The sequence below is a fragment of the Biomphalaria glabrata genome, chromosome 1 (genome assembly GCF_947242115.1).
Source record: "Biomphalaria glabrata chromosome 1, xgBioGlab47.1, whole genome shotgun sequence".
Taxonomy (NCBI): domain Eukaryota; kingdom Metazoa; phylum Mollusca; class Gastropoda; family Planorbidae; genus Biomphalaria; species Biomphalaria glabrata.
Window position 1 is genome coordinate 59,192,422 of NC_074711.1, and position 12,457 is coordinate 59,204,878.

At 30.7% G+C, this 12,457-nt stretch overlaps 1 protein-coding gene across 5 annotated transcripts in view; it reads left to right on the forward strand.

Moving 5' to 3' along the window:
- Positions 1-10,719, forward strand: part of LOC106064934 (DNA topoisomerase 2-binding protein 1-like) — a 32,921-nt gene extending 22,202 nt beyond the window's left edge. For all 5 annotated transcript variants that reach the window (XM_056004707.1, XM_056004688.1, XM_056004696.1 and 2 more), the window contains 21 exons: positions 256-303; positions 407-514; positions 1,000-1,146; positions 1,271-1,354; positions 1,827-1,895; positions 2,041-2,252; positions 2,884-2,995; positions 3,710-3,783; positions 4,166-4,203; positions 4,282-4,359; positions 4,447-4,504; positions 4,642-4,759; positions 5,521-5,587; positions 5,705-5,838; positions 6,075-6,168; positions 6,663-6,769; positions 7,029-7,151; positions 7,288-7,409; positions 8,029-8,098; positions 9,384-9,511; positions 10,166-10,719. In XM_056004707.1, coding sequence (XP_055860682.1) covers positions 256-303; positions 407-514; positions 1,000-1,146; positions 1,271-1,354; positions 1,827-1,895; positions 2,041-2,252; positions 2,884-2,995; positions 3,710-3,783; positions 4,166-4,203; positions 4,282-4,359; positions 4,447-4,504; positions 4,642-4,759; positions 5,521-5,587; positions 5,705-5,838; positions 6,075-6,168; positions 6,663-6,769; positions 7,029-7,151; positions 7,288-7,409; positions 8,029-8,098; positions 9,384-9,511; positions 10,166-10,241 — 2,067 coding nt within the window. In that variant the 3' untranslated portion in view covers positions 10,242-10,719. The remainder of the gene's footprint in view (positions 1-255; positions 304-406; positions 515-999; positions 1,147-1,270; positions 1,355-1,826; positions 1,896-2,040; positions 2,253-2,883; positions 2,996-3,709; positions 3,784-4,165; positions 4,204-4,281; positions 4,360-4,446; positions 4,505-4,641; positions 4,760-5,520; positions 5,588-5,704; positions 5,839-6,074; positions 6,169-6,662; positions 6,770-7,028; positions 7,152-7,287; positions 7,410-8,028; positions 8,099-9,383; positions 9,512-10,165) is intronic.
- Positions 10,720-12,457: the final 1,738 nt, after the last annotated feature.

The following is a 12,457-nucleotide window of genomic DNA, read 5'->3' on the forward strand; positions in this document are numbered from 1 at the left end:
CAAAGAACATGAGTTGTTCACCTGACAAACTTCTATCTTACATTGCTATAAGATCAATCACATTGATGCATTATGACCTCTTTCTTAGTAAGATAACAACCAGAATTCTTGACAGGTACTTATGATGGAAACAATGTTTAAACATCTTCATTTTCCACCATTTATTATTATTATTATTATTTGGCTTAAATATAAATTGAAACCAATATTCATTGTTGTTTTAACTTTCTTGCCTTAATATCTTTATTATTTCAGGGAGTGTTTAGTTCTCCAGAAACCACTGAAGATTTAAATAAATCTACTGTAAGCTATAATTTTTTTTTATCTATATAACCATATTTTATTTATTGTTATTTTCACAATAGTTTTATAGAAGGCTATATGTGTTTAAATTTTATTTTTTCAGCCTTGGGGGGAAACATTTAAAAGACACATTTCTAGAGCAGCCCAAATGGCCACTGCTCAGAATGGTTCTGCTGCTGATGCCGATCAAGGGGAACTACCACCATCTCAAGTGAGTTTTTGGTAGATAATACTGTCTCAGCTCAGCACAAGCATTGTTTTAAATACCCTTTCCTCAACTTTGTGTCATTTTTTTCACTGGCATAGCTCATTGGAGTAAATTTTTAGAGTATCACTATCTTGGACAAATCAAAAAAGATTATAGAAAACTATTGATGACTAATGTTAGCTTATTTACATGTAATTGTTGATTGCTACACTGGGTGATGTGAACTTATTTGCCAACAGAAATTGTACAAAGCCTAAAAAATAGTTAAAGCATAGTCAGTTATCAATTAGACAGGATTGTTCTCTTACCTTAGGTTTCCTTATCTTAGGGTTATCATATCCAATAGGAATATTACAACAGCTAGTTTAACAAAATTGGAAGATTATTACAAAGCTTTTATAGTGCAAACTGGCTTTAAATCATGACCTATGTTGAACTATAGTTAAAAAAGAAAAATTTTATAAATATCTCCCTTTTTTTTTACTTAGCATGATGTACAACCATTACATGGAGTGATCATAGCGGTTGCCAAAAAGTTGGGTCGAAGTCATGAACAATATAACAACATTGTGGTTGAACTAGGAGGAAACTACTCATGGCAAATGGGTCAGAATGTTACACACTTTGTATTTCAGGTATATAAAAATCAATATCTAAATTTCTATGGTCTAGATTTTAATGTTTTCTTATGTCATACGTATATCTATGTATATATTTTAAACCAAGTAGTGGAAATAATTTTTGTTTCTTTGTGTAAAGGGCAGGCCCAATGACACAAACAAAGAGTTTCGCAATGCGAGGGAACAAGGAAAGATCATTGTCTCACCTTACTGGTTGTTTGCTGTAAGTGGATTTTCAAATTAATACAAAAATTAACAAATAGATATTATTAAGATGAAACAGTATTTTGTATTGTTCATTCCCCTTTAAACATAAAAACTCTTGTGTGTTGTTTTTATTTCAATTTAACAATTTCATAAAATATTCTAGTTTTTTATATTTTATGGGCTTATCATCATTATATTACTCATGATGTTTTTTGTTTTTTTAAAATAAGAATGCGAGCTCAAAAACTATCAAACATAGACCATTGCTAGGTTAGAAACTATTTTTCCAATATCTTTTGAAACATTTCAATTATTTGAATTTAGAAAACAAGAAGCGGAATGAATCCAACAAACATGAAAAAGAAATGATGCATTCACGTGATTTTGTTGAGTGTAGCTATTCATATGTTTCATTAAAGATTTTCTAAGTTGAAAGACTTGAACATGAATTAATACTTGCAACTTTTTTTGTTTCCTTTTATGCCAAGTGTAAAGAACAGAATGCCAGAGTTGATGAGAGCCTATATCCACATAATTTTAACCCAAGCTACTCTTTGGTAATCATTATTACAATTCATTTATTTCTTCATTAGAAGTTTTTGATAATGATTTATCTATATAAATATATATTTTAAAGCTTATGTATAGATTATTTACCAATTTTTAAATATATTTTTTTGAATGCTTTGGTATTTCAATTAGGCAATGACTCCTGCTGCAAAGTTAACACCTTTAAGAAGCTCAAGAAATGCAACAAAAAGTTCACATACTTCAGAAGCTATGCCCACATCAACACCAGTAAGAGCATCCAATAAAAAATTGCCAATTTTGAATCTCCAGAAAGTCAGCTGTACAGAACACAATGAGAATGTGGCAGGAGAAAATGCATTATTTCAACAACCAAAAGAGAATCAGTAAGTTTCACCTAAAATTATCTCAACACTTTTTTGTGTTATTGTATATCTAAAAAGAGTGATGGGGTGACTAATATTTGTATACATTTAACAGCATTACATAAAAATGTTAATCCAAATTGACAGTAAAGTTTCCCTTTGAGATATAAGAGGTTTTCTTGAAAATGTTTGTACAATAGCCAACAGTTATTTGCAGACGTATCATGTGACCATCAAATTGTATCTTTATTTTTTAAAATTGCTTCAGTCACTTTAATGCTATCGTACCTGAACTTAAAATGCAGAACCTATTTAATAATAACCAGTTTAATAAGGCTTAATAATGTAAACAATTTCAACATGTGACCAGCTTGGATTTAAACTTGGGTTTTTCTAAACCTATATGTACAAGAAAACAACAGTAGTAAAATGTTTTACATTTTATACAAACCTATTGAAAATAACTCACGAGTACAATGTCGGTCAAATTGAGGAGTAATGCTGTTATGTATCTAAAGTATTTTTTTTAATTTTATAGTTTTATAAATATTTGCTTGTTTTGGCAAATTGATATCAGCATCACTGCTGCTAAGTAAATTAGCTATGTAATAAAGGTTGTTATTAAAACACTTTTAACTTGTGATTTGAACAGAGAACTAGTGTCTGAGAAGTCCCTAGAACCAATTATTTCTATTGAAGGAAACTCAGCTGATGATTCAGAAGAGAAAGTGGATAGTTCATTGACAGATGGAGAAAATGCTGAGGTAATGATTGTGTGATTTTATTCAGTTTTTATCCAGAAAAATACTCCATGATTTATTGAAAGAAATGTAATGATGATTTCATCTCATTGTTACGTACACAATCTAATGTAGCTAGCTAGCATTCAAAACTTCTATAATGTCATCACTGATATGAAAATGGTTTTCACTAAGACTTAAAATAAAAAGCTCTGGATGATATATATATATATATATATATATATATATATATATATATATATATATATATATATATATATATAAATATATATATATATATATATACAATTCTCTGCTACTTTCCACCCTCATTTTGAAAACTTTGAGTACACATAAATATAAGGAAACTAAAAGATATTGGGGCAAATGATAGCACCTCTTAAGTAAAAAATTACCCCTGTTAACATTTACATATGATATTGATGAATCATCATGCACTGACTTCTCTATCAGCAAGATGATAATAAATATGATATACAATAACATAACAATAACAATAGAAATTATATTTTCTTTTAATAATCAATAACATTGGTGAAAAGAGTAAAGGGAAGGCTATTTAGAAGTGAAAGTCTAATCAAGTTAGATACAATTATGAATAGATAATATAGTTTGACCTATCACAATTTATAGATACATTAATTACTGTCTAGAGATGCAGCCTGTTCTGATAGTGTTATGTATTATAGACATTTAGTTCATGTTTTAATTTCCAAGGACAAAAATAAACATCAAGAAATAAAAGACACTCTCGCAAAAACAATGGGTCTCAAATTAGCTAATGCTTTGAGGTAAGCAGTACTATATCAATAAACATCTTATAAGTATGTTGCTTTCTATAATATTACAACTTAATTACCCTGCAGTATTATCTTTTAAGCTTTAAGATTTATGTGAAATTACACTAAAATATTTGAAAATAAAGTTGTTTAAGATATTTACTATAATAAATAATAATAATAAACGTTTTTCTTTTCTGTGAGCTATTTTATGTTTTATTATTATTATTTTTTTTACTTTAACACATCTGTATATTTTTGGATTTTTAGTGCTATTATAATATAAAATAAAATTTTAAAAAGCTACTGTTTATTTTATTTATAACATCCAATACAAAAGTAATAATTTTCTATTCATTATAAGCATTTTGGTATTTATTATTATATATTCCAGTTCCAGTCGATCCAGAAAAAAAGGAAATCTTGTGAACTGTAAGTTGCTTCTTTCATTATGATATGGAAAATACTATTAATAAGGTTGATTAATCCACATCTCTACTATATTTTCAGTTAGTGGCAATACAAGTGAAGGCAGCTCATCAGGTAGTCCATTAATGAAATCTGGCACGTCACTTTCTCATCTAAAAGGTAATTTATTGTGTGTGTGTGTGTGTGCAATGTATCTTATTACTATATAAAACAGAACTAAACTATTATATCTGAATCAAATTATAGCCCCTTCTAAAGAGCCATCACAAAGTCTTGAAGTAATATGGGATGATTCAACAGCAAGGTATGCAACCTAGAAACTACTTGTGTGACTGTTTCATGTTAACATCTCTATACTGATAACTCTCCTAAGTTATAGCTAAAATTATTTCAACGTTTGTTAAAAATGAAAGTTTGATAATGCATTTTCATTTTGTACAGGTTGGAGCAGCAAAAGTCAGCAGAAAAACTTCAGCAAGTCTGTCAACCAAGCCAAAATACTGATGATTATCTCCTGGCAGCCGTAGAAATAACACAGCTAGGAAAAAAAATATATAAAGTAAGTGCTGTTAAAAATGTGACTTTATTTTCACCACGTTCAACAAAAGATAGATACCATAGAAGTGTATTCATTGGCTATTCCGTCATGATCATGTATAACACCCCATACAAAAAAATTGTCAATTTCTTGTGACAATGAGAATATTGAACATGCGGAGTTATATATCTAGTACTGAAACTTCACATTACTGTCCCATCCCAACTGTCCTCTGCCCCAGTTAACACTTCTCTAAAGACACTAAGGTTTCTTCACCCTTCAATCATCCACCTTTGTTTCAACCATCCACTTAGTAAAAGAAGGTTAAGCTCCTTAGATAATTAAAGTAATGATTGTTCATAGTCCAGTGAGAACACTAAAAAATATTGTTAAATAAGCTGTGAGTATGTAGGGACACTAGGAACAGCAAGATGGCCATGGAATGCTCACCAAATGTTTTCTGGAAATAATGATAATAATCTTTATAATCCATAAGGAAATTTGTCTTACAATTTATGCATTACACCAAACAAAATATAACTTCACACCAGACTCACTCAAAATTTACATGTAAAATGTTTATAATATTAAGCAAGTTGTCCTACCCAGCTCCTTGCATAACTCTTAAAAATTATGTTCATCAATAAACACAAATTCCTTTAAATCAATTAAATCAGACATTTACAATAATTTAAACAGTTTGATTATTTGTTTCTGCAGTCTTGTTTGATAATTTTTTATTAATAGAAAATCTGTAATTGAAAAAATTCATATTTTTACAGACTGAAGAAAGCCACCAAAACAAATTTGCAAATACTAAATCCCCCACTCCTGAACCACCACCTCTTGGTAAGATGTTGAAATCATTTGAAGAGCTTAGTTTTGATATGAAGAAATTTAGTGAAGAGGAATTGAAATACATTTTTTGTTTCATTATAATTTAACATGTTTGTTTTTATTTCTCAGCATTTCCGATTCCAAAGCCAACCAGCCATGTCCAGGCACCCCAACCTATTGAGCTAATAAGCCCAGATCCTGGTGAATCAAAGACTTCAGTGAAATCTGCTCCAGTATTTATAATGTCAGGTTTACAGAATGAGGCAAGTACACCCCACAAATGTATACTTTAATAATTGACTTGATTTTTTTATTACATTTTTTTTATATGGGCAAAAAAAAGCTGTGTCTGAAATTAAAATATATGTCTTGATAACATTTCTTTTTTCCAAGATAAAAAATTCACCCTTCATTTAAAACAAATCTAAGGACAGTATAATTTGTTTTGAAGAAGCAGCATTTATTATATTCTTAATTTGTCTTCTCTATTGATTGACAGGAGAGATTAGATTATTCAGCACTTGTTGAACGGCTAGGTGGGAAGACTTTAGAGTTTCCACACTTCCATTCCTCTTGTACACATCTTGTGGTTTGTAAGTACATTTTGATTACATCATTAAATGATAAAATATATTTTACTATTGTATTTTTGTCTTGACTGGTAAGTATCAGAGGCTATATCAGAAATAAAAATTATTGTATCAAACCTCAAACTTATGATTGGATGGCAGCTGGTGGGTTTGATCGTTGTATCCAGTGATGGCTGTCTGAAACACCACAATGCTTGACAGCCATCTTATAGATGTAGAGAGTAGAATAACTTTATCTTTATTGGTCAAACATCTTCAAACTTAAAAATTAATTTAAACCAAACCATCTAAATAAATAAAATGAATTTGTATAGCAAACAAAATGATTTCCAACTTATACAGAACAGCTTGCATTTACTAGGTATCTAGTATGTGTGTTGAATAGTTGACTAAACAAATATATAACTGCAGAGTTCAATAGTTTTCATGACTTACCTTTAATCCCAATAGGAAATATATCTTAGACCTTGCCTAATTAATATCTTTATTCTAATAAGCTCAACCAACCAGGAATGAAAAATGTTTATCCTCGATTGCTTCTGGTAAATGGGTGCTGCATAAATCTTATTTTGAGGCTTGTAGACAGGAAGGAAAGTTTGTAGAGGTATTTGCAGGTTTTTTTTTAAATCTTATTTTATTAGAATATTTTAGCAATTAATACAATTTTTACAATTTTTAATGCTGGAGTGATTTACTACCTACCATACATTAAAAGCGATCATTGTTAACTATCTTTTGGATGATGTTTTCACAATATGAAATAAGCAAGCTAATTAGTCTTTACTTTTAGCCAATGAGTTTATTTTAGAGTATCTTGTCATCAATAAATTTGAAAACATAGCAACTCTGCTGTTTCTCCTCAGGAAAGTCCACATGAATGGGGTTCTGAATACACTTTAGCTTTAATGAAAAGCATGGACAAACAAAGTGCTAAGCTGGCTGCTGCAGCTCATAAATGGAGGAAAAACATTGCTGACAGCAAAAAGGTAATTTTTTAAAACATGTTTTATTGCTTTTCAGATTATTATTTCTTGTAAATTATCTTTTAAAACTTTGTAGCATTTTTCAGTGGATAGAAAGATAGTTTATAGTTGTTTAATGACATCTTTGCATATTTTTCAGAAAAATCCTTCCTATACTGGTGCATTTGATGGCTGGGAAGTCTTTTTATGTCTTGACAGAAAGAAGGAAGATAATTTCAAACGTATGCTGGAAGCAGGGGGTGCCACTGTCACTTCTTTGAGGTACACAACATTTCTCATAGGAGCATAATGTGTGAATGTTAAAGCAATTTGTTTCTTAACCTTATGGTCATGAGTTGGAATCTTTGTGCCGACTGATATTTGAATGTCCCAGAGGTTATAAAGCTCCAATGGACATCTGACATTGGTTGATAGAATGTTCGTAAGCTGGGTGCTTCCAAGCATTTATTGTTACAGAATCAACACAAAGGCAAATGTTATCAATGGTGCCCCTAATTATATAACACAATATATATCTTGTACATATAGAACTATGCAGAAGGCTTGGTAGCTGAGTAGTAAAGTGCTCTGCTTCTGAACCTGGGGCTCCTGGGCTCGAATCCTGCTGAATACTAGGATTTTACATTGGATCTTTTAGGACATCCCTGAGTCCACCCAGTTCTAATGGGTTCCTGACATTAGTTGGGCAAAAGTAAAGGTGGTTGGTTGTTGTGCTGGTCACATAACACCCTCGTTAAATGTGGGCCAAGGAAATGGATGACCTTTACATCATCTGCCCCTTGAATGGCAAGGTCTGAAAGGAGTATTTTATTATATAATTATGCAATGAAATGGACATTAACTTTTGTGAAAAATGAATCTTGACTTTTATTCTGTATAGATCTCCATTCCCAGAAGATGTAAAAGGAACACATGCGTTTCTAGATTTGAACAAGGTCAAGATAGCTGAGGTAATCAATTTTCAAAGCTCTCAGAATGATACAAGGAATTGCTAAGTTTCAATTATCTTTAAATGTTGAATAAAAAAAAAATCAGGTAAAAATTTATTAAATAATTCTAGCAGAGGTTTATAAAAAATAGGGGGGAAAAATTATTGTACTTACAGGTTGTAATTACTATTTCTGACTCATTTTAATGTTCCTTCTTATCTTATATAATACAGACTTTACTTCAAAAAAGATGATGATTACATCCTTCGTGTGATGCATTTAGTCATGCATATTACCCAATGACCTAAATTCTGCTAAGTCACTGGTTTTCCTGGCTAGCTCAGGCAACCCATTCCATGCTCTAATACCACTAGGGAAGAAGGAGCATTTGTATAAATTTGTCCTAGCATATGGAACAAGGAATGTGCCTTTATATTTGTGTCTTTCTGAGTATTTTAATAGATTTTGTTTTTGTATTTGAAGATTATGGTTCAGAGTTTTATGTTTAATTGCTACTTTACTTTTAAGTCTTCTATCCTGAAGGCTTTCTAAATTTAGTGATTTTACTAAAGGTGTTACTCTAATCAAATGTGAATATTCGTTGTTATGAATCTCTCTGTTCTTTTTTCTGTCTGTTCCAGTTTCTTAATGTTTTCTTGAGTTGAGGTGTCCCAAACAGAGGATGCATATTCTATTATTGACCTAACCAACCTTAAATAACATTTTAGTTTTATATTCTTATTTGATTTATAGAAATTTCTTTTAATAAACCCTAATGCTTTGTTGGATTTTTTGATAGTCTCATCAATATGTGGATTCCATGACAGTTTTTATTTATTATAACACCTAGGTATTTTGCGTTTTTAGTCTGTGAATAAGATAAGTGGAATTTATTTGTTTTAGTTTTTTTGTTACTCTTAACAACTGACGTTTTTCTGGGTGGAAAGACATGCTCCAATTTGATTCCCATTTCTGTAATTCATCTAATTCTCTTTTCAAATTTCTGTGTCTTGTGTTGTTTTTATTGTTCTATATATTATGCAATCGTCTGCAAATAATCTAACTTTTGTTCCTGAACTATTAGATGTGTTTCACATGATCTATATTTCCTAAAGCCATGTTGGTATGGAGTAAGGACATTATGTTTGTCTAAGTGGTTTATGATGTTCCATGGGCAATATCAAATACTGGTATCCAACATTATCATCTATTCTCAGTATTTCCTATAGACTTTTGTAGTTTAGCATTTCTAGGAGAAAAGTTTTTATTTCTACGTCTTAACTTTTTTTTTTTTTTTTAAATCCAGCAAGACATTGAGAAATTACTGTTAGCTGAAATTCACTGTTTAAAAGCAGAGTACATTCCTGCATATCTTGTGGAGAACCCATCACCATCAGACTTTTATCCAGAGCAAATCAATGTACTTAAGGCCTGGTGAGTAGGACACTCTTATACACTGATTTATGCTCTTACCTATATTTGAAGAGCTTTGAACTTTCAAGTTTTAAGCTGTTTGGTAATTAAAATCTTTTTTTTTATTAAGTAAAGACATATCAATACATCTAAGATGCTTTAAAATCATGGATGATTTAAATATTAATTATATATAACTATGGATATTTTTTTAAAAATGTGGGCTATTAACTTTAGCCTTGAATGATAGCGTTATTTCAGTTCTTTCAAACATCAGTTCTCTTGAACTTCAGATCCTAAGAACTAGTGAGATCCATCCTATAAATGTATCATTGCAAGATTGGTGTGTAATTTTATGTTATTTATAGTAGCTTGATGTTATTTTGGTTGAGGACACCTGACCAGTAAACAGAAATATTGTCTGTATTCAATCGGTACTTTGAGAATTTAAAGTCTGTACTCTTAAATACTGTTTTTTTTTTCAAAAATGTATATATTTTTTTAATTTACATTATCAACACACACACAGATTAAACAAATTCTTGTTGAACTTGAGTTGGCTGTTACCATTTCCATACAAATATCAAGCCAATTTAAGTTCATTCTGCAGTTTATATTCCATTGAAAATTTTAACATTCTGTCACAGATGCATGAATTGCTTTTCTTATCCACAGTCTATCTGGTAACAGTCGTAAGAGGCGCAGGGGAAGTAATGACTCAGGAACATCAAGTAAAATAGCTCGACATTAATGTAGTAGATTGTACAGAATTGAATTAATTAACATTATTTATGTACTAAACATTTGAGTATGTTTTTGTTAAAATCTTTTTTTACCACTATTTTGATACAAGAGTGGTTTCAGGGTGACTGTTTTATAAATTTATGTTGTTTGTTATTTCTGATCATTTGTTGTTTTTTTTTTTAACCTGCTGAACTTGGTCTTTTTAAACCAGTCTGACAAACATACTGTTATTACTTTACCTTTTTTTATGAATAATCTGTATATAAGTATATATAAATGAAAACTACATAAGTTATGTACATATAAAATCATAAGCCCAGGGTTCAAAGGGTTAATTTTTTTGTTTCACAATCAAAATTAGTTTCAAAAATTATTTTTAATTGTACATGATTAATAATGTAATGTCTAGGCTCTTATGGTTTGAAGTGAAACTGTCATTTGATTTACTTTATGCAATAAATGGGTTGTATTTTTTTTATAGCAAATTTGTATTTTTTTATGGCAAATTTGTTGTTTTATTTTAATGTGTAATTTTGTCTGTTTTAGAGAAAAAGAAGGATGCTTCTTTATTTAAAAAAAAGGTTTTGACTACAAGTTTCTGTAAGAAAGTGGAGGTCAATAAGAAAAGGTCTATTCAAGCTTTCATTTATTAACAATATTGCAATCTAGGTCTCTGTTGACAAGTGCTGTCTTTATGGAAATATATACAACACAGGTGTCAATGCCAAGTCCACAATTTATTTTTGAAACCAACTATAACTAGATGTGAGTAGGTCAAACAACTTTGTCAACTAGGGCAGCCTTATCCTGTCTTGATATTTCTTTATGAACCATCGACTTAGTGTATAATCTTTAAAACACAAAGACAGGTGTCAATTGTAGTTAAGTATGTCAAGTCAACAAGAGTAGTCTTAGACAGTCATTTTTTTTATCTTAGGTTAATAAGATTGTTTTTATTTTATGTGTTCAACAGTGCATCTCAAATTATTGGAGTTCTGAATATCAATAGCATTAGTGATAGTACTGTATAGCAGTTTTCTCACTTTTTATTTATGAGATTCCGGTAACTCATAGAATGTGATTTATCTGTTTTCAAGTTAAGGGAGGTCAACTGTTGTTTCATAAAAATATTCATAGAATAACTTAGATTCAGCTATAATTTGAGAAACAAAAATATTTTAGTTGCCTAGAAATAGATGGTTGCAGGCATTTTTTTTTTGTAACGGTATACACCGGTACGGCGTACCGGCACCTTTTTAAATGTGGGTAAAAATACTTTTCTTGTATTTTAAAAGTTTATTATTAATTTATTAGTAGTTAAAAGTTAGGCAATCCATCACTGAGTACCAGTACCTTTTTTTTTTACAAGGCAAAAATAATTCAACACCAACACAATCTTTTTCACGTCTTTATTGACATCGTCAAGAAATCTCTCAACAGACTATGGCATGGGGCACTTTGAGGATCAATGGAAAAGTACAATATAAATAATACCATATTAAAAGTAACCTCTAAAAGCAGGCCACTAGTGCGGTGTACTTTAACAATAACATTGGGGACTGGTTTAAAACCACAGTTGGAGCACTAGCGGATCCAGAACTTTGGAAAGGAGGGGGGGGGATTTTTTTCCAAACCCTAACCCTATGCATAAACGTGAGTACAGCATATATATATATATATATATATCATGGGCGTAGCCAGGATTTTTTTTCGTAAAAAATATATTTATATGTATCTATGTGTGTGTGTGTACATAATCTTTATTACATTCTGACCCATCATTCTTTCGGAAGACGCTTATTGTGCCCTAGAATAGGTTCTTCTGGAGTTAGTGGGAAAATTGTAGATTCCCCGCCATTGGCAGCAATGGGGTCTGGAAATATTGAAAGCCAAAAAATGAATATTCTGAGATATCTACTGTAAATTTTCCTGCTATTAAAAAAGTTTTATTTCAAAAACCTAAAATGCTATTCTTACTGGCGCTAAGTTGTACTAAGTTATCATCGCAACCCTTAGTATGCGTAATTCATTTTGTCGGAAAACATGTCCGCAAACCTCATGCGACGCTCTGTCACAACCTTACTAAGGTGTCGAATCCCAATTCGGCATAGGATTTCCTTGATTTAGACCCGATCTCTATAACTGACTCCTAAAATCTGTTTTAGCCAACTTTGTTGAGCCACATTTAGTGTTTTTCAATTTCGGCAGATGGCTGTTCAATGC